Genomic DNA, 22056 nt, shown 5'->3' with positions numbered 1-22056 from the left:
CTGCAGTCCAGATCTGTCTCAGACAACAACGACCACGGACTGTTGAGCAGCTGACATCTTGTATTAAGCAAGAAGGGGCAAAAATTCCACTTTCAAATGGTAACAATTAGTATCCTCAGTTCCCAAACGATTAAGAAGTGTAATAAGAAGGGAAGGTGATGTAACGCAGTGGTAAACAGGCCTCTGTCCCAAAGTTTTTTCGTGTGTTTGTAGGCATCAAATTCTAAATTTGTTTAAATTCACAAAATAAAATTAAGTTGGTCAATGAAAACTTTGGAAATCTTTCCTTTGTCCTTCTGTCAGTTAAAAAAAAGTTTCAAAAGAACTGCATTTTACACAAAGTCCCAACTCTTCCAGAAATGGGGTTTGTGCTTACGGGATTAAAATTATTTGTATTTATTTCAATTAAAGTGTTTTTTGAAATGATTAAATGCTTACTGGCCAGATAACCAGCTTCAGACCTTTGCACAGACTGGTGAAATTGCAGGCTGGTGTGTTCCACATGGTAAAATGCTATATTACACATAAAACGATGAATCACTTTGAATTTGGGTGAGGTCTTAGACATTATTCACATATCAATGGTGCAGAGGAAATAAGCAATCATCCAGACTAATAATGAAATAACCGGGGGTGAGTATATGATCCCTCAAGGTTTTCCGTCAGGGTCAGTGAACTCATACCTGTGTAATCTGGCCGGCTGCCAGCTGTTCAGGTGTGAGCTCGTGATGAAAGCGTCCACATGCTCGAACACTTGAGCAGTCCTTGGATCCTTGGTACAGCCTGGTTTAATGACCGTGGACGAGATAACGTTGCCTCACCTGAATCCTGTGACTTTGTCCAGCAGTCAGTTCCTGATGCCTGAGCGTTATCGCTGCGCTGTGCTCTGCCAAGCGGCAGGACGGGGGCAGGTTGTTTTTCTCCACAGGAGAACGTAATTTTGTGGGTCAAAGATCAACAGTGTAACCCAGTAAACGGCCTTTATAAACAGCAGTGCGGCGCGAGCCGGGCATGAATCTCCCACAGCTCCAGTCTCATTCCGAAGGAGGCAGTGCTGCGTTATCGACGTCCACAGTTTCACACGCACACGTCCACTCAGACTGTCCTCCTCCGCCGAGATGGATTATGAATGCCGCTGTTCGGAAGATGCTAACGGACGGCCCAACGCCATCCTGTTCAACATCCTCAGCCAGGCTCCAAATAGCGAGCCATCCAGGAGCAACCTGAACTATCTACCCTCCAGCAGATGCCACTGTGAGATGCGCAGGACCGTGCGGCTCAAGACGCCCGGCGACACGTGCCAGGTGGCCTCCAGCATCTTGGTGAAGACCATCTACTTCATGAAGAGCTTACCTGCCTTCCAGCAGCTTCCGCCGAAAGACCAGCTGGTGCTGCTGCAGAGCTGTTGGGCGCCACTTTTCATCCTGGGCCTGGCACAAGAGCACGTTAGCTTCGAGGTGGAGGACATGCCGGCCCCCAGCATGCTGAAGAGGATCCTCCTGAACCGCCAGGATGTGAAGGAACCAGACAGAGAGCAGCCCACGCTGGCGGGGGTCCAGAAACTCAAGTCCTGCTTGAAGAAGTTCTGGAGTCTGGACCTGAGCCCGAAGGAGTACGCATACCTTAAAGGAACCATGATATTCAACCCAGGTACAGAGGTTCTGTTCAGTTAAACTTGCTGTAGATTTGCTGAGGACATTATTTGATTAATATTGAAGAATTATTTGATAATTAGAAGCTAGTTAAAGCCCAGGGGTTCCTCCTCCTGGAACATCCCTGTTCTGAAGCAGGTGCAGATGTTCAGGTACTCCAGAAATGCTGGGGAACAAATCAAATAATCTAGCGTTTTCTCCCACACAGACGTGCCAGGCCTGCGGGCAGTGCTCTTCATCGAGGGGCTCCAGCAGGAAGCCCAGCATGCTCTGAAGGAAGTTCTGGCTCTTCTCCATCCAGAAGATCATGGACGTTTTGCACGTCTGCTGCTGGCTGGATCGTCTCTGAAGACCATCACTCCAGGCCTCGTCACCGAGCTGTTCTTCAGGCCAATCATCAGCCAGGCTCACCTGCTGGACCTGCTGGCCGACATGCTCTTCAGCAGGTAGCCAAACACCTGGAGGAACGCACACCTGGCTCACCTGGAACTGAAGTGACCGGACAGTGATCACGTTGTGGCCCACTAATAAGAAAGATATGAACAGGTTACGCAGTTGTTTACACGCTTTGCACCTTTGAAAATGTTTATTCAGGTTACAGAAGTACGAGATGTTTGTTGCTTTGTGTTCTGGTTTGTCTTTGTCAGATGAGGCTTTATGTAAAAGTCTATGAAGACAGACCTGTTAAAAACCCTTTTACTAATCTCCAGATCTGAGGGAGGTGATGAGTTTAGTCTCTGAGAGACGGTTTGTTTGTTCCTGTTCTTCTTGAATGATTCTGGATGTTCCTGAACATTTTGAAGTAAAATCTATTTTTCTACACAAAGTGCAGGTTGTTTTTAAGAAATTACACCACAAGCTCTTTAGAAAATACGGCTCTACAAACTTCACACTGACCACTGCAGGATTCTTAAGTCCACTTATTTATATAAACTTAAACATAAATGTACATAATTATAAAGTTAAGATTAATCTGAAACGTTTTAAAACTATTATCTGTGTTTTGAAAGTAGAAAGCTTTAAAGACAGTTAATAAAAATGCACTTTAACGAGTTTTACTCGCCTGAAACAGGACAAGCTCTTCATTACATTTAAATACATATTAATACTGAATTCATGGTTTCATCACATTTACACGTGAATTAATACTTAATACGTTAGAAAACCGCTAAGTATACAATATTAACCAACCGAGTCATACATTAATAGCCATTAATGATGGAAATCATGAAGTACTGATATATTATTAGCCCATTCAGCTAATTACCACTGTGACTTGGCTTATTAATGAAGATAGATTCCATAGTTCGTAATGTCTGGTTAGGCTAGTAACCAGCACTGCAGTCTGCAGTGTGTGCAGCAATATAGGCTCTCTGAGAAAACGCAGTAATACAGCGTTTTACTGTTTTGTAATTAAATTCAATGTCCATTCGGGGTGGCTCCGCCCACTGCAGAAATGAAGACCCCACTCTAGCTCATAGTGAGGTTGTCAGGTCTGAGTCGGGCTGGTCCTGTCCATCAGTTCCTTTAGGAGTAAGGGGTCTCGCAGTGTGGAGCGTTTCTGATGACGTGTTTCTAACGAATTACCATTATCGACTGCAGCAGAACAAACTCGCGTGGCCAGAATACAAAACCAGACATTTAAAATGTCATTTTGTTGAATACGCAATAAACATCACCGCTTTTCTGCGACTGATAAATAAAATATCTTTCCTGTAGTCAGAGCCGGAGTGGGGCTGGTTTTCAGACCTGGAGTGTGCAGACCAGACCACCTTAAACTCTAGCTGTATTTCTCCTGCCACACATACACACAGTCTTGTTTCTGTGAAATGTGGGGCCATTATACAGACTTCCATTCATTTTCTGGAGACTTATCCAAACTTTAATCAGAACTAATACCAACCAAAATTTACTGATGTACATTGTAGGGACCAGCTTGTGCCTACAAGGACGAAAGGCCCCCACAACGTGAGTGTATGAACAGGTATTGGTCCCCACACTGTGGCATAAACCTGGTCCACACACACACACATACACATAGTACTGTCCTTGTGCAAAATAACTATCATTTTCTTCATTTCTTACTCTTATTTATGATTGTATTAAGTAATAAATTACGTACCACAATGTAGCTGCCGCACCGTTTAAGGTGGAATGAAAAATTCAACAAGGCAGTTCTAGATAAACACAGACATGTCATGCTTCTAAAAGACATTGAATGTTTTACATATCATCACTGTCCAAAAAAAATATGTATATCCAAAACGTTACAGAAGAAGGCAACAATATTCTTTACTTTTAATGTACGTTACTGTAAAGAGGTTTTATTCCAAGTGATTCTGGAGCATTTCTACTGATCCATTCACCATCAAATTTTAACACAAAGTGATAAACTGTCGCCAAGTTTACCAAATGCAGAAAAATAAAAACAGACAGAAATGGAGATGATTTGGTTTCACAGTGACTCTCAGTAGTGAACTCTGGTGTAGAGCTGCCGCCGCTGTTTTCTTTTTCTATCAACCCACTGATTGCAGTTCAGTGTTGTATCTAGAACCTCCAGCAGGACTAGAGTGATGCTGTTCTCACTAAATTGGTCCCACTGGAAATCCAAACCTGATTAGCTGATTGATCTGTCCTAATTACACTGATAATCTAACATGTTAGGACTTCTTTTCAGCTCCTGAAGTCCTGACCAATGGGAGTTCTCGCTTAGCCTTAGATACCACAGAAAAAACAGTCCTGTTTGGCCAGTTTCAAAAATTTAACCCTTTTGTTTCCATCCAAAACATAACAATAGAACAAGAGTAGTGCTGTAACACTCACAGAGTTTAAATACTTTTGTATTGAGTATTTCTGTATTGTGTATTTTTTTTAGTTCCCAGAAATCGTTAGAGCTTCTCTGAAGGTCTAGATCAGCGGTCGGCAACATGTGGCCGCATGGGGCTCTTTTACTGCCCTGTGGCTCCACAGCTGAATTAGATTAGTAGGTAAAAATAAAATAATCCTCCTTTACAGTAAAATAAAGCTCTGCTGATCGTTCAACACAGTTTAACAATAAATGGTCTTAAACTCTGGAGTTAATGTAGAACTGCTAATTCACCCTTTAACCCTGAAGATCAGCACAGACTGCTGGTCACCATAGCAACACAGACAACAGTCTCACCTAGCTAGTAGCTAACGAAACGACAAAGAGCGAGATTTAAGACGAACATCGATAATTTAGAGACGAATGGACTGATTAGTGCTTATAATCACTCCAGCTGGTTTCCTGATACGTTTAATCTGCAGCGAGAAACTGAAACACTAAAAAGTTGCGAGGCTGTTTCTTGTTTGAATTGTCCCGTGCCACCTTTAATGGTGCAGCAGTTACATTGTGGTACCTCAGTCACCATTTAAGGTAGAATGGGAAAAATCAAAAACAAGAAGCTGGCGAATGAGAAGCGACTTCAGCCTCGTAAAGAGATGAATGTTGAGAGTCATTTTACAAGAAACTGTTCTACTTTAAAGAAAAGGTTCCTGCTGGAGATGCGAGAAAAGCAGCTGTAGCTGAGCTGAAGATTAAAGCAGAGCAAAGTAAGACTGTGTTTTCATTTATATTATATTTTTTAGTCTATACTAAGATATTATCACATACTGAGACATGTTTACAGCCAAGATGGTAAAATGTTACTTTAATAAAATGGACATACAATAAAATGTGGCTCCCAAGGTGGTTTGATTTCTGTTAAAAGGACAAAATGGCTCTTGTTAACATTTGGGTTGCCGACCCCTGACCTAGAAGGCCCCCGAGGGTTTATGACCCCGCCCCTGGTCAGACTCTGTGCTGCACTCGCCCTTCACAGTAAAAACTACTCTGAATACGTTGCTGTTCAGCTCCACTGTGGAGAACACACTGTATCAGCGCCATAAAGAGTGACGTGTGTGTGTGTGCCTGGCACCGTCTGCTCCGTGTTTACTGTGCGGAAGTGTGTAACGGCGGTCATGCTGGAGGTTATTGACCCAGTGGTACACACACACACACACACACACACACACACACACACACACACAGTCTGAGCTCTAAACACTTACACAACGCTGACCCTTTATTACATAGTTATTAACAGAGCAGCAGGAACTCACCCTTCAGATGGAACACAGAACACAGCTGTGTCACGTGGGTTGTTTATTCACGATCACCATCTGCAGCTCTGTAACTGGAGGAACCTCCTATGGGGGGGACAAAATAATGGAAACACATGGCTACTAAGGGTGAGAACACAAAACATTATAATCAGATATTAATACAGGCTCTGAGTTTAATAAACTCAGAGGCGGAAACATCAGCAGAGCAGCGCCTGGATCAGGAGGATCTCACTGAGGACGTCCTTCTTCATAAATATACTAACGCAGGACTCGACTCTCTACAGCAGATAATTAGGTCACTCCCACACCTTACTGCATCACAGCTGTCCCCACGCCTTAGTGGCCACGCATGATTTTACTGAGCAGGGATGTCATCAGCTCTGTACTACTGCACACAGACACAAACCGGTCACACGTTTTGTGTAGTTGGCCTAAAACCATAATAAGCATCCATAAATCCCTCTATCAAATTCATTCAAAATCAGAGCTGAAACACATTTGGAACTTTTAACTGACTTTAGACCAAAATCCCTTTACTTTGAGTGACACTACACCTTAATTATGTTCATTCTGATTAAACATTCCATTTTGTCTCTAACAAAACAATCATAACCACCCAAACGTTACCAAGTGTTTCAGTAGTGACTGTCTCAGTAGTGTCTGTCTCAGTAGTGTCTGTTTCAGTAGTGTCTATTTCAGTAGTGTCTGTTTCAGTAGTGTCTGTTTCAGTAGTGTCTGTTTCAGTAGTGTCTATTTCAGTAGTGACTGTTTCAGTAGTGACTGTTTCAGTAGTGACTGTTTCAGTAGTGTCTGTCTCAGTAGTGACTGTTTCAGTAGTGTCTGTCTCAGTAGTGACTGTTTCAGTAGTGTCTGTTTCAGTAGTGTCTGTCTCAGTAGTGACTGTTTCAGTAGTGTCTGTTTCAGTAGTGACTGTTTCAGTGACAGTTTTAGCTCATTTTGAGCTCAGAAACTCAGCCAGTACAGACCAGCAAACACAGCTCTGAACAGCTGTTCACACAGAAAATCATCATATTTTACATTAAAACACTAAAAAGTGCTGAACTGCAGAAAATATGACGATTCTTAATGTTCCACACTGATTTTCAGACTTTGGGACTCATTTACTTCAAAACAATGGGATCTAACCGCTCACCATGTGGCCATGAGGGACAGGGATGCAGCCTCACTTCCTGCTCTGAAATACAGGGGCGTGGCTAAAATCAGGCCCTGTCTAGGTACTGAAACTCTGTGTTTCAGTAGTGACATTAAAAAATATGGGACAGCATTTTTTATGTAAAAATTAAACTCATAATAAATCTAAATATTTCATAATTTAAAATAAGATAAAAAATATATTTTCAGACAGAATCCTCAACAGAAAGTAGCCTATAAAAGATGATTGGGTAAATATTTAGATTATTACTGTCTCTGTTAATGCCTTGTGTTTAAACAGATCAGAACAGAATCACTGTAAATGTTTTGATGCTGTGCCTTTAAGGCTGGTGTAAATAAATGAGCTCTGTTCTGATTGGCTGCCCTGTATAATGGCTCATTCAAAAAGGGCTCAGAGCTGAAACACTCCTTATAGCGTCAGCATGAATGGGTGGAGCTAAACTGCTGTAGGCTGAATGGTGGGGCTAAACTGCTGTAGGCTGAATGGTCGGGGCTAAACTGCTGTAGCTGAATGGGTGGGGCTAAACTGCTGTAGGCTGAATGGGTGGGGCTAAACGGCTGTAGGCTGAATGGGTGGGGCTAAACTGCTGTAGGCTGAATGGGTGGGGCTAAACGGCTGTAGGCTGAGTGGTCGGGGCTAAACTGCTGTAGGCTGAATGGGTGGGGCTAAACTGCTGTAGGCTGAGTGGGCGGGGCTAAACTGCTGTAGGCTGAATGGGTGGGGCTAAACGGCTGTAGGCTGAGTGGGCGGGGCTAAACTGCTGTAGGCTGAATGGGTGGGACTAAACTGCTGTAGGCTGAATGGGTGGGGCTAAACTGCTGTAGGCTGAATGGGTGGGGCTAAACGGCTGTAGGCTGAGTGGTCGGGGCTAAACTGCTGTAGGCTGAATGGGTGGGGCTAAACGGCTGTAGGCTGAGTGGGCGGGGCTAAACTGCTGTAGGCTGAATGGGTGGGACTAAACTGCTGTAGGCTGAGTGGGCGGGGCTAAACTGCTGTAGGCTGAATGGGTGGGGCTAAACGGCTGTAGGCTGAATGGTCGGGGCTAAACTGCTGTAGGCTGAATGGGTGGGGCTAAACTGCTGTAGGCTGAATGGGTGGGGCTAAACTGCTGTAGGCTGAATGGGTGGGGCTAAACTGCTGTAGGCTGAGTGGGCGGGGCTAAACTGCTGTAGGCTGAATGGGTGGGGCTAAACTGCTGTAGGCTGAGTGGGCGGGGCTAAACTGCTGTAGGCTGAATGGGTGGGGCTAAACTGCTGTAGCTGAATGGGTGGGACTAAACTGCTGTAGGCTGAATGGGTGGGGCTAAACTGCTGTAGGCTGAATGGGTGGAGCTAAACTGCTGTAGGCTGAATGGGTGGAGCTAAACTGCTGTAGCTGAATGGGTGGAGCTAAACTGCTGTAGGCTGAATGGGTGGAGCTAAACTGCTGTAGCTGAATGGGATGGTGTTTATTCTCTAATCTACTTTCTAAATTGACTCTGAAGTTTCTTATTTGTAAAACATGGTCAGCACTTTAATTTGTTTACAAAGCAGCATGAATCACTTAACAGTGGTCCAAACAGGTCAAACGGTCAGCATCTGAGCTGCAGGTCCATCGGTCACAAAAACTGCTAACAGCCTGACAAACACAGACTAACGGCAGCAGTGAGGGTTACAAAGCTCACTGACCAGAGTAGATGGACACTTAATAGGGCAGTTAGTACAAAATTAAGGCCTCAAAAATGACCACAGAATTAAAAAGACTGGGCCTAAAAACAAACTGTAAGGAGCTTCACCAGCTTCTCACTGGAACTTTCCAGTCCACCTTAAATGGTCTGAGGTGCCAGCTGCACCAGTTAAAGGGTAACAGAAAACTCCAGTAATAACCCAGTTTCAGCCTGTAGCTCCTGCGCTAGGAGACGCTGGATGTTCTAAAAGGTTTCACTGCAGATCCAAAAGTTACTCTGAGCTTAAGTAGCTTTATGAGATAATCATTAGTATCCACAGCTGGGAGTAATAGAACATGTAAGCAGAACATTATGTTAATAGAACATAAGCAGGTGTAAACGAACACATAAGCAGAACATTATGTTCTATTATGTTCATAGAACATAAGCAGGTGTACTAGAACCTAGAGAGGTGTAACAGAACATAAGCAGGTGTAAAAGAACATAAGTAGGTGTAAAAGAACATAAGCAGGTGTAAAAGAACATAAGTAGGTGTAACAGAACATAAACAGGTGTACTAGAACCTAAAGAGATGTAACAGAACATAAGCAGGTGTAAAAGAACATAAGCAGGTGTAAAAGAATCTAAGCAGGTGTAAAAGAACCTAAGCAGGTGTAACAGAACATAAGCAGGTGTAAAAGAACATAAGCAGGTGTAAAAGAACATAAGTAGGTGTACTAGAACCTAAAGAGGCGTAACAGAACATAAGCAGGTGTACTAGAACCTAAAGAGGTGTAACAGAACATAAGCAGGTGTACTAGAACCTAAAGAGCTGTAACAGAACATAAGCAGGTATAGTAAAATATATGAATAGGTGTAATAGAACATAAGGAGTTGTAACAGAACATATGAGCAGATATAATAGAACATTAGAGCAGCAGCCCAGACTAATGGACGTACGTCTAATGGTCTGATGGGTCATCCTTCACCTTTGTCCTACACTCAGCTGTGGAAAAACCCAAAGCAGCCTTTAGTCACACAGCGTCTACCTGCCAACACTGCAAATGATCGTCTGACAAGTGAAATCATCTCAAACGCAGGTGATCAGTTTAATGATCCTCATCATGAGGAGGAATTTTAGGAATTTTAATATTATTCAGACTATTTCTAGACATGTTTACATATAAAATACCCAGTCAATCCTGTATTTACACTGACAGATCACTGTACTTCACAAAACTACTTTTCTGCATGATTAAGTGGTTAAGATGTAATCAGAGCCGTTCAGAGTCGTTCAGAGTGGTTTGGTGTGAAACGCTCTGTTCTAGATAAACGTACCGAGTCAGAACTGTTCACAGTGGCGGTGATAGGAACCAGACGTCCACCTCTAAAAGCTCCCTCACAGAAAGTTCCTACATGAAATGGTTATGAATTCACTGCCTGATGACTGAGACACTGTTTTATGATAGTTTAGAGAACTTAAACTCCATTCATGGTGGAGGGATACATGCAGGGCGCTGTGAGGCCAAATAGTCCCCAAAGAAAACGTATTATTTCAGATTTTCCACTATTTTCCATCATCAACATTCCATATAAACTCAGAAGACTCGTGTAGGTTCTCTGGTGGTTCTGGATAGTAAATAAAATGTCTATATCTGTGTTGTAGTCATGGCGACCCCTGGTTCCTATCAGCTTTAACAGAAGCGGAGGAGGCGACAGTGAGGAGCTGGCCCGCAGCAGGTTAGCCTCAGTGAGCTAATCGCTAGCCATGTACACTTTGCAGTGAAGGCGTTTGTTAAGAGGTTTGAGTGTGACGTACAGAACGTGAGTAGCTGCTTCGTCTGGTTATAAACTCGGAGTAGAGCCGTGGTGCAGTGCCTTTATTTTGTTCTTGTTATCCGTGTAGCTCTTAGCATGCTAACCAGCCAGCTAGCAGAGTGTAGTTTCAGCAGTCGTGTAAAACAGATGGAGCAGTTTGTAACTTAAAGCCCAGCAAACTGAACGTTCAGGTTTTTAAATGTTGGGTGTTTTAAAGTAGTTCACTGCTGTAGCTTATAAACCGCCATTATTTTGGGTTTGAAAGGGGAAATGCGTCACGCCGCAATGATTTCTGGGTATGTTCTGCTGCTGAAGTCGACACTGGTGTTCGCCCGGCCCCTCACCCCTCCGAGGGCCCATCAAACACCCTTCACTACAGTAATGAAACAGCCCTTAAGGTGGCGCTGGGGAGTCCCCCGAGAGGAAATGGGGAGTCCAAGTGGACGAGGGCTTCTTAAAACCAGTGTTGAGACTCTACAACGAACCATTTCACACCAAACCACTCCAAATGACTCTGTTTACATCTCACACACTGAATTACGAGGGAATTCTTTCAAAAAAGTGAGGAATTCACATTTAAAGACAAACAAAAAGTCCAGTATTGGTCTTTTTAGAGTCCACCATTTCTGCTTACTGATCAAAATAACCCCTGCATGAAAAATGACCAGCTTGCAATATGTAGCAATAGCGCTGGCGCCCCTGTGTGGCCAAAGTAGGAACAGCATGAACACCTGAACAACAAGCATCCGCTTATAAGGAAATAAGGGCAGATTTTTGTAGGTTATCTGATAAGAATATGATTAAGAAAAGGACGTTCTGCCTGTGCTGTGCCTCTTATCTATTTATGTGTCCCTTATAACGTTTAACACACCTTTTATATTGCGTTTATCCATGCAGGATCGCTTAGTTAGAGTGGATGGCATCTTTTTTAAGTAACAGAGGGCTGAGATCATCGTAATAAAGCTGTGAGGCACTGTGGCTGGACATGTCCACCACTTTTCAAAGTGGTTTGCTGAAACAGAAGAAAGAGAAACATGATGCGAATGATCTGATCAGTGCTGTAATCCAGCTCTATCAAGACAGATGAAAATAGCTGTAGATAAAGTACAGACAGATAAATGTGGTGCAGCTGTTTAATTCTGATGACTGTACAGAAAGAAAATTCTTCTGTTCCACCTTAAATGGGGCAGCAGTTACAGTCATGTTACAGAATGTAACTGCTCGGCAATTTAAGGTGGAACAGAGAATGTTGTTCCTTTCTATACAGGTACCAGAATAACCTCTGGACCATTTAAGGTAGAATAGAAAATTAAAAAAGAAGCTGGCCACTAAGAGGCTAACGGCTACAACATTTAAGGTGGAACAGAAAACTCCATTCCTTTCTATACAGGGGCTGAAATGTAACCATTTAAGGTGGAACAGAAAATTCAAATAGAAACCTTGTCAATAAGAAGCTAATTGCTGTACCATTTAAGGGGGAACTGAAAATCCAAATGAGAAGCTGACCAAAAAGAAGATAATAACTACATCATTTAAGGTGGAACTGAAAATTCAGCGCTTTTCTGTACAGGTTCCAGGATGTAAATGCTACTCCATTTAAGGTAGAATGGAAATACAAATAAGAGACTGACCAATGAGAAGCTAACTGCTGCACCGCTTAAGGTGGAATGGGAAATTCAAATAAAAAATCTGGCTAACAAGAAGCTAATGGCTGCACCGTTTAAGGTGGAACTGAAAATGTGGTTCCTTTCTGTACATTTAAGGTGGAAAGGCCAATTCCAATAACATTAGCCTCATTTAAACTGTGCAGGACGGTGGGCCGCCAGGACCCGAGCTGAGAAACAAACACGACTAACACAACTGACTCCACAGAGTTCACTGCAGTGTCTTGATCCACTTTATTAGAAAACGTTCGAGAGATTTCAGACAGGTCAGATTTCTAATCTGCCAAACGCAGCAGTGACATCAGAGCAGAACTGAGGAGAGAAAGAAATATTCAGCCCCTCCTCCACAACCAGCAGCTCCAACAAACACTTAGATTTTATTTCCTTTCTTTAGTCAAACCAGCCAAACAAGTTCACACAAACAGACGGAGGAGGAGGGGGAGGAGGAGGGGGGGTTCTGCTGCAAACCTTGAGAGAGAAAGAAGAAAATTAAAAAGACAGAAAGCAAGAGAGAGAGAGTAAAGAGAGAAAGGCAATATAGAGATAAATGAATAAATAAAGCCAGTGAGAGAGAGAGAGAGAGGGAGTAAGGAGAGAGAGATAAAGAGAGCGAGAGAGTGAAGAAAAACTGAGCTGAGACCGTAAAAATGGGAGAAAAGAGATTAGAAGAGATAAAAAAAAAGAGAGAAAAGAGTAAACAAGTTTGAGATCAAAAGAGAGAACAGCAAAGAGAGTAATGAGACAGGGTGGGCGAGAAAGAGTAGAGAGAGAAAGAACAAAGAGATGAATAAAGACTAAGATAGGGAATAAAAAGAAAGAGTGAGTAAAGAAAAACAGAGCATAAAAACGAGAGAAAAAAAAAGAACATTTTAAAAAAGAGAATAAATAGAAAAAACGAGAATAAACGAGTTCGGGAGACAGCGGAAAGCGAGTAAGAAGAAAAAGAGTAAAAAGAGAACGAGAGTCAGGAAGGAAGCATAAAATACAATTTAAAAAGTGCAGCGTTTAGTAAATAAATGGCGTTTTTTTTTGGCTCATCCTCAAAAATGTCAGATCAAACCAAAACACTATCAGAGTCCATGAACACTTGTGTCAAACACACTGTGCACTTCACACATGTAAACAAAAATCAGAGAAAAATACAGAACATCGTTTTATTTATAAAAAAACACACAAAACAGAACAATAAACATCATAACGTGCTATAAAAGTGAAAAACAAACAGAAACGTGGGCCAAAACAACGTAGTTCAGTTTGTAACATAACAGAATTTGAAAATGATCTCAGGATCTCAGGATGGTGTAACAGGAGGACGGTTACGGACAGGAGCAGCGCGAGGAACCGAAGCCAGACGTGTCAGTCCAGCCTCATCTATCAGACGCAGCCTCAGCGGGGTGGTCAGCTGCTCGTGTACAACGGAGGGAAAAATAAAAGTAATTTTAAAAACAGTGATGAAGTCGTAAACACGGTGGACGGAGGAGACACCAGGAGCTCCTCACGCCCAGCTTATCAGCTTCAGACCGAGCTGGGTTCTTCTCAGGATGGTCACAGACACAGAACATCAGTCTAATCCCATCAGCCTGCACTCAGCCAACGTCCTCACTCCGATACAACACTGCTGGACAGGCTGGACAGCTGCTTGGAGCAATGAAGAGACAGGAGGCTCTATGGCTACTGCTGGTGCCGTGTGTAGTTTCCATCTGAGTGGTCTCCAGCCCAGCTGAAAGGACCCTAGCCCAGCTGAGCGGTCTCCTGTCCATCTGAGTAGTCTCTAGTTCAGTTGAGTGGTTTAAAGCCAAGCCAAATGGTCTGTAGCCCATAAGTCATCTTCAGGCCCGCCAAGCAGTCTACAATCCAACGGAGCGATCTCTGGTCCAGTGGAGTGGTCCTGTTATACAATCTTCAACTCGACTGGGCAGACTCTAATCCAACTGTTGTGTCTCTAGTACTGTTGTACCGTCTTTATAACCTGGCCGTGTGGTCTCTAGCCCAGCTGTGCAGTCTTTAATCTTGCTGTGTGGTCTGTGCTCCAGCCAGGTGGTTTCTAATCTCACCGAGTAGTCTGTAGTCCATGTGAGCGGTCTCTAGCCCAGATGACTGGTCTCTAATCCAGCTGTGGTGTCTCTAGTGCTGTAGTGCAGTCTTTAACCCGGCCGTGTGGTCTCTAGCCCAGCTGTGTAGTCTTTGATCTTGTTGAGTGGGATCTACTCTGCTGTGTGGTCTAGTCAGGGGGGTTCTAGTCCCACTGAGTGGTCTCTAGCCCAGCTGAGTGGTTTCTACTGCAACCATACACTTTCTCAACCAGCCAAGTAGTCTTTAATCCAGGTGTGTGGTCCTTATCCCAGTTGAGTGGCCTTTAAACCAGCTGTGCAGTTTTTAACCCTGCCAAGCAGTTGCTACTAAAGTGGAGAGGTCTCCAACCATGCCATGCTGCCTCTGTCCCAGTGGAGTGTTCTCTAATCATGCCATGTAGTCTCTAGTTGAGCTGAGTGGTCTCTAGACCAGTCGAGCAGTTTTCATGTGGTTTCGAAGTCCCACTGTGTGGTCTCTAATTCAGACTCTACACCAGCTGAGTAGTCTCTAGTCCAGATGGTCAGTTTCTAGCCAAGGTCGTTTGGTATCCAATCCAGCTAAGGGGCCCCCAGTCACATTCACCTGAGTGGTCTTTATTTCAGTTACACAGTCTCTATCTGAGCGGTCTTTATCTCATGTGTACAGTATCTATTTCATCTGAGTGGTCTTTAGTTCAGCTGTAGAGTCTCTTATCCATCTGAGTGGTCTGTAGTTCAGTTGTAGAGTGTCTAATGCATCTGAGTGGTCTTTAGTTCAGTTGTAGAGTGTCTAATGCATCTGAGTGGTCTTTAGCTCAGCTGTAGAGTCTCTTATCCATCTGAGTCATCTGTAGTTCAGTTGTAGAGTCTCTTATCCATCTGAGTGGTCTTTAGTTCAGCTGTAGAGTCTCTTATCCATCTGAGTGGTCTGTAGTTCAGTTGTACAGTCTCTAATCCATCTGAGTGGTCTTTAGTTCAGTTGTACAGTCTCTAATCCATCTGAGTGGTCTTTAGTTCAGTTGTACAGTCTCTTATCCATCTGAGTGGTCTGTAGTTCAGTTCTAGAGTCTCTAATCCATCTGAGTGGTCTTTAGTTCAGTTGTACAGTCTCTAATCCATCTGAGTGGTCTTCAGTTTAGTTGTAGAGTCTCTAATCCATCTGAGTGGTCTGTAGTCCGGCTGGGTGGTCAGCACAGCAGGGGTGCCCCTGAAGAGTCTGTTCCTATGGCTGTGCTGGAGTAATAAGCTGTGGAGACAAAACACCAACAGACTGTAGTTACAGCAAACATTAACACCTCAATCAGGAACCAACCTGCTCACCACTGATCCAGGACTCGTTTACAAAACATCTGCACACACAGATATGGTCTTAAAATGATCATAGATGAAAATTCACATCTGGGGGTGGGCAACACGACGATATTTTGTCATTATTGTGATAAATGATGTTACAATATGCATTTCTGAGCAGAGACAATCAAAACATAAAGAACTCTGACACTGCATGCGTCATTTCAAAGACTGCAAAATTAGTGCTGTGCAGGACGTGAAACAATAAATATAAAATCAATTTATAATTATCATATTCATCATTTTTGACAGCATTTTTAAAATGTGGAACTGCTGGGGCTCCTTTGTTGGTTCTAACGTATGAAATTTATGTTCCACTTTTTTTAAGAATGATGATATTGTATTTCTGCCATATCCCTCACCACCACACTCTTAAAAAAGATGGTTCTTCAAGGGTTCTTAGTAAAAACAATGGTTCTATATAGAACCATGAACACTCAAAAAACCACTGGCATGCTTAAGGGGTTCTTTGCATGGTGAAACGGTTCGTCAGATTGATGGAGAACGTGTTGAATATGGTTCTATATAGAACCAATAAGCGTTCTTCTATTGTACACTAGCTTAACACTGTAGCAACAGCAGAACCCTTTTGGTGCTATATAGAACCCTTTTTAAATATACAACACATTCTCCATCAATCTGTAGAAGAAGTTTACACATAACAGAACCACTGTCTTTACTAAAGAACCCTTGAAGAACCATGTTTGTACGTTTAAGTAGTGATAATGTGAATTTGACGTAAAACGTATGTATATCAGTGCAGATGTCCAGCCTTGCGTATGAACCCTTTAAACCGTGTACGTTATTAATCTGTGAACTAACCTTTTGCACAAATATTAACAGCAATGATGACATTTTAGCACTTAAATGTACTTTGGAAGAACAAAACAGCCCAGAAAAGGAGTCTAACATCGTCTTCTTTCTGACGATAATCTAAGCAGCGTGTAAGACAGTCCTTCCCCCCCCCGACGCTGTAAGACGACACCAGTGCTTTCACTCTCCACACTTCATAAACACATTCCATCACACGATCCTGCTGAAAGGCGAGAGCATCACTAAATGACATAATGAAGGTGCTCTTTATCCGCGGAGCAGCAGCGTGTGAGCTGATCCAGCGGTGTGGAGGACAAAGCGCTGGGAGGTGATTACTGAACGTCTGAAAAATGAGCTGAGGAGCTCCAGCGTTCAGGGACAGACAAAGGCGAGGCAGGAGCTCCGGGCCCAGAGACTCGGCTGCTCCCAGAGGCAGCCAGGGGCTCCGTTCTTTATCCTCCACGAGACAGAGTGGAGGAGAAAACGCCTCACACAGATGCGTTCCTGCGTTTTTACAGCAGAACCGATTACTGTAACGTTTTTTTACTGGAGAAAACAATCATCACCCCGTTTACACGCGGCACTGACCGCCTGGGTCTGTTAGAGAGAGTTTAAAGCTCTGCTGCAGGTTTTTAAAGCTCTAAATGACCTTAAAGCTCCTGAACGTCTGTTTATGGTCTCAGATCTGCAGATTCTGACCTTCTGAACACCTTCAGCACAGAAAACGTGGAGAGACTCTTTCAGTTGTTCTGCTTCTAAACTGTGGAGCTCAGTTCAGCTTTTATTAGACGTTTATCTGAAAAATATCTTTTAATTCAGCCTTTATTTATTCTAAAGCAACACATTTATCATCTATATTATTTTACATAATTTTACTACAACAACAATAATAATTACTATTATTATTATTTTTTTTTATTATTATTATTATTATTATTATTATTATACAGCAGGGCCCTGTCTCCTTAAGCATGTTCAACACAGACAAGATTCCTGATTAAATTAGAAGGCCTTCCTGATCTGATTGGTCAGAAGGCTTTCCCTGATCTGATTGGTCAGAAGTCTACCCCGATTGATCAGAAGGCTTTCCCTGATTAGTGCGAAACCTTTTTGTTCTTGTTTAAGAACCGAAATCCCGAACACAGGAGCAGGTCAGGTGTGCAGAATACGCTGCTATGGTGATGAATCCTGGTATAAAGTGATCACCATCATGAGACAGAAAATCCAGAGTTAGATCAAACTTAAGCTTAAAGGTAGTTTAATCCTGCGCTGTGAGATGGGACCATTCAACTCAGGCAGAGAGCGCTGAGCTCCCTCAGGGCTGAGATCGGGTCATTTATCCTGCAGTATTGGGCTCATATTGCTAATAATGACACCAGCACTGAACAAAAGCCTCGATGTGGCAGATCAGTGCGCAGAGCAGAGATGTGAGAGGGAAAGTAGCCTGTGGAACTCACCGCTGCGTCCACTGTGCACTCTCATCTTCCGGGCCAGTTCATCTGACGGCGTCAAATCGGACACCTGCACCTCCGGCTCCCCTTAGAAGGAATCCAAACATGTGGTCAGGAGAAATATGGAGCAGTGGTCATACATGACTGACTAACTAGGATCTTTTTCTGTTCCACCTTTAAGGATGCATGATGACACTAGTATTGACCCCCCCCTTATTCTATACCTGCACGTATAGACTGACATCTTGTACATCTTCCATGCATATGTTGTCTAATCTGGAATATATATATGTTATTATATATTATACATATTCTATCCCCTGTGTATCCTGCATCTCATTCATCTACCTCAGACTCACATTTTGCATATGTAGCACTATGTACAACCGTACATATCATAGCTTTTACTTCATGACTTATATTACTGTATAAAAACTGTACATTGGACAGGGTGCAATACTGGTGTATATTATACATGTATATAATATATGTGTATACATATTTTTATACACATTACTTATTTTTGTATTTAAGTACTATTAGGGGGCTACACACCTAAGAATTTCACTTACCTTCACACCTGTGTAAATGTGATTTGATTTGATTCAATTTGATAACGTGTGGTTTTATGTGTCAAACACAGCTGAAATGAACATTAAACATTCCTACCTCTTTTTAAAATTACAGTTTTTGTTACTGCGCCTTTAAGACTGTATGTAAATGAGCTCTGTTCTGATTGCCTGTGCCTCATTAAAAGAGCAGCCAGGGCTGAAACGCTCCTTAGAATTTCAGTGTGTGTGGGCGGGGCTAAACTTCATGTTGGCTTGAAAGGTGGATGTGTGTAAATGTGCTGGGTTTTGTGAAATCACAAAAACAATGAACTCAAAACAGGATGATTTTGCAGTTTAGTTTCTGTATATGGACGGAGATGTGAGTATGTTTTGATAATAACAGTGTTTACATCAGACGATTGAGTTTTCAGTGATACTGGCCCTTTAATTATATACTAATCAGCGCCACACAGATGTTTAGATTTGGTCGATTTTTCAAATCAATACTTAATAATGCATTTTCTGAACACCAGAAGGTGACGCTGCCCTGATTTGATTCATTTTCCTTCGTTATTAACCCCACAGACATAACGTCATATCTCTCTGTAAGGCTAATAAACGCTGATGTCGTTCCAGTTTCTACATTTCATAAATGTTTATATATCGGCATCAGCAGATACATATATTAGACATCGGCATCGACACACAAATCCTATTTTGGTGCATCAGTTGCGGTTTTAGTGCCACTTGGTAGATGTAAATGCAGATGGTCCACAGTTTTGTTCTGTCCCTCTTCTCAACAAACTAGACTATGAGGTACAGAATACCTGGTGCAGGTGAACTGGGAGCAGGCCTAAGGTACAACCCACCGAGTGGTCCTCAGGTTCCACTTACCATTGCTGAAGGTGAAGGTCATCGTCTCGTTCCCGCTGTCGGGCAGCGTCCCGTCCCTCCTCCCATTGGCCTGGAGCAGTGCATCCTGGGATCTGTAGTCCTTGTTGCTGTAGCCTTTGGAGCTCTGAGACTTGTACTTGCGTGTGCTGATGCGTATGACGCCGTGCACCAGCCGGCACTCGGCCTCCTGCTCCTCCAGGTTGTAGTCCTGCGCGATGCTGTTGATCAGGTCGCTGATCTCGTTGGTCTTGCGCGAGAAGGACTGGTCCGACGTGCACTTGGCCAGCTGCTCGATCTGGTGAAGCTTGTAAAGCTCCAGCAGCTTCTTGGTGATGAGCGAGTCGATGTCTGTGCCGCCGTCGTCCACATCATCCACATCCAGGTCCTCTCTGGAGTAGATGCTGGTGTTGCTCACTGGACGCTGGCTCTCTCCTTTACCCGCGGCCCTGCTGCGGCGTGCCGGAGCCTCCGAGTTGGTGGGGTAAACCACCTTCTTTCCAGCCAGGTAGACATCACGGTAGCGGAAGCTCTCAGAACTGGGCAGCTGGGCGGGCTTGCTGGGTTCCAGCGTTATGCCGCAGGTGGGATTGGTCATGGCCAGAATGGGGGCTCTCCGGGGCTCCGGCTCAGACTTCGGCGGGGCATCGGTGGAACTCTCGTTAGGAGGTAAGCATGGCTGGCGGTTGCCATAAAGGCCACAAGTGAGCACACAGCACAGCAATGCCCTGCAGCCACTCCAGCCCAGGGAGGAGCAGGAACCGCAGGCCCGGCCGCTTCCCACCGGCGCCGCTGCCGAACCCGGGATGAAGCCCAGCGTCTCGGAGCTGCGGCCATTAGCGTAGCGCGGCGGAGGCTTGTAGGAGGGCTGTGTGTCGATGATCCGTGGCCGGTCGTTGTAGTGATCCCGGGACAGGTCTTGGCCAGCAGCATGACGATCCCGGTACGGTTCCTGGCCAGTGCCGTGGTGATCCCAGTACAGTTCTTGGCCAGTGCCGTGGTGATCCCGGTAGGAGTCCTGGCTGGTGGCGCTGTCCCGGGAGTTGGTGCGACCTTGTCGGTAGCCCTCGGCCCTGCAGCGCCCCGAACCGTGCGCGTGGGAGCGGGACTTGTGGTTCGGCGCGGTGCTGTGGCCAGGCATGGCACTCCGCGGTCAGGACCTGCGGAACAGCCAGGAAGAAGTGAACATTCATTCACAGCCAGCACAGACTGGAAAACACATCTACTCACAACACGAAGCCATTTTCCACAGACCACATTTAAATCCACATTTTTCTCACACATTTGTGTGGGTTTACGCACCAAAGGCAGCCATAAATTCATGCGTACATGACCATTTCCAACATCTGTTTAATCCCTTTTACTCGTTTTAATGACGATGTTAGATGGTCAACAGCAAACAAGACTTTGCTGGTTTTGCAGCCAAACTTTCGCTGTCAGCTGCAATATTGGAAGAGCTTGTTAATTTTTTTGGGAGACGTCCAGCTGTACCCTGTATTATACGACAAATAATAAAAGATTATTTACACAACGTCCTGCTGACGTTTTCCACCTTAAATAAACATTCAACCCTGCTGCTCTCCCTTTTTCGCCGTTAATGTTGTCACGTACCGCTATGAGGCATGGAACCACGTTTTCCCCCCAGTGCCAATAGTTACGCACAACATTACTGTTTGTGTTACTGTGCCTTTAAGACTGATATATGCAGTGTGGGCTGAAACACTCCCTATGACTTTACAGTGAAGGGGTGGGGCCAAACTGCCATAGGCAGAACAAGCGGATATAATAATAATAATAATAATAATAATAATAATAATGTCACATACTTCAAAAATCTTCATGATACACGACATGGCAAGATATTTATTTTAACATCTGACCAGTTGGAACAAAGGAAATATAACCAGCAGAGCTACATTTAAAAAAATGCTATCAAAAAGTGTGAATAGAATGATTTTAATTCAGAATTTGGCACTAAATCGTTTCCATTAACGGACTGAACGGATCTGAAACTTTAACATGATTTACCTACTAAAATCAAACTTTTATTTAAAGCAGAACCCAGGAAAGTTCAGTCTGATGATGTTGATACGGGCCCTTAAACTCCCCTGCCAGGATTCCACTGACTGATGAGTCAGGCGGAGTAAAAACAGCAGAACCTCCCAAAAACATCAACAGCCGAGCAGGTCTTCATGTGCAGTGAGAGAGCAGGCCCGACTCAGGAAGCTAGCTTTAGCGGCGGGTCGTGGTTTTTGTTGACAGGCCGCCTCTTATCCCAATTTTCCGTTCCACCTTAAATGGCGCAGCACTTCCAGGCGCCTGAGTGTAACTGCCGCGCCATTTAAGGTGGAATAGAAAATTCGAAACTAACTTCAGCTTCGTCCATCCTCAGACATTTACTGGGGTCAGTTAGTGAGGCTGATCCCTGATTTACTGACCGAAAACAGCAGCAATTTCCCCCAAAAACCCACCAATGAAAGCTGGTCCTCACCTCATAGGCTCGGGTCAGAAATCCTCGCTGTTTTGTTGCGAGTCCGCCGTCTCGGCGCTCCGATCACGGAAGTGAAGCTGAACTGCTTTACTTTAGAGAAAATTAACGTTGATCACCCGTTACGTCACTAATCTTCACCCAGACCCCTTAAACCGGACCTTCACATGACCCCTGCGGTACGTGTGCGGGATTCAGGCCCAGCTGACGGTGGAGGTTCTCGGTAAAGGCTCGGCTCTTCTCCGCTCCCTCCTGCTGTACCTGAGCTACCTGAGCTACCTGGGCTACAGGTATGATCATGCTGCCTTCAGAGCGCCGCCCAGCCGGGATTCCCCCGGTTACTACCCGCCTGATACACTCTGAAAAAGATGCTTTAAGGGTTC

General features: G+C 44.0%; 2 protein-coding genes across 2 annotated transcripts; one reads left to right on the top strand and one right to left on the bottom strand.

Moving 5' to 3' along the window:
• The first annotated feature begins 962 nt into the window (after positions 1-962).
• On the top strand, positions 963-2478 carry nr0b2a (nuclear receptor subfamily 0, group B, member 2a). Its single transcript, XM_036558321.1, has 2 exons — positions 963-1650; positions 1861-2478. The coding sequence occupies exons 1-2, from the start codon at positions 1119-1121 to the stop codon at positions 2100-2102; spliced, it is 774 nt and encodes a 257-aa protein (XP_036414214.1). The 5' UTR covers positions 963-1118; the 3' UTR covers positions 2103-2478.
• Positions 2479-13218: 10740 nt separating this feature from the next.
• On the bottom strand, positions 13219-21944 carry kdf1a (keratinocyte differentiation factor 1a). The gene is made up of 4 exons (XM_036558788.1): positions 21677-21944; positions 19189-20345; positions 17750-17830; positions 13219-15375 (listed from the first exon to the last, which is right to left on the bottom strand). Exons 2-4 carry the CDS (start codon positions 20324-20326, stop codon positions 15317-15319), a joined length of 1278 nt encoding a protein of 425 aa, XP_036414681.1. The 5' UTR covers positions 20327-20345; positions 21677-21944; the 3' UTR covers positions 13219-15316.
• Positions 21945-22056: the final 112 nt, after the last annotated feature.

Source organism: Colossoma macropomum, unplaced genomic scaffold, assembly GCF_904425465.1.
Source record: "Colossoma macropomum unplaced genomic scaffold, Colossoma_macropomum, whole genome shotgun sequence".
Taxonomy (NCBI): Eukaryota; Metazoa; Chordata; class Actinopteri; order Characiformes; family Serrasalmidae; genus Colossoma; species Colossoma macropomum.
The sequence above is the reverse complement of the archived record's forward strand: the minus strand, read 5'-3'. Positions and strand labels throughout refer to the sequence as shown.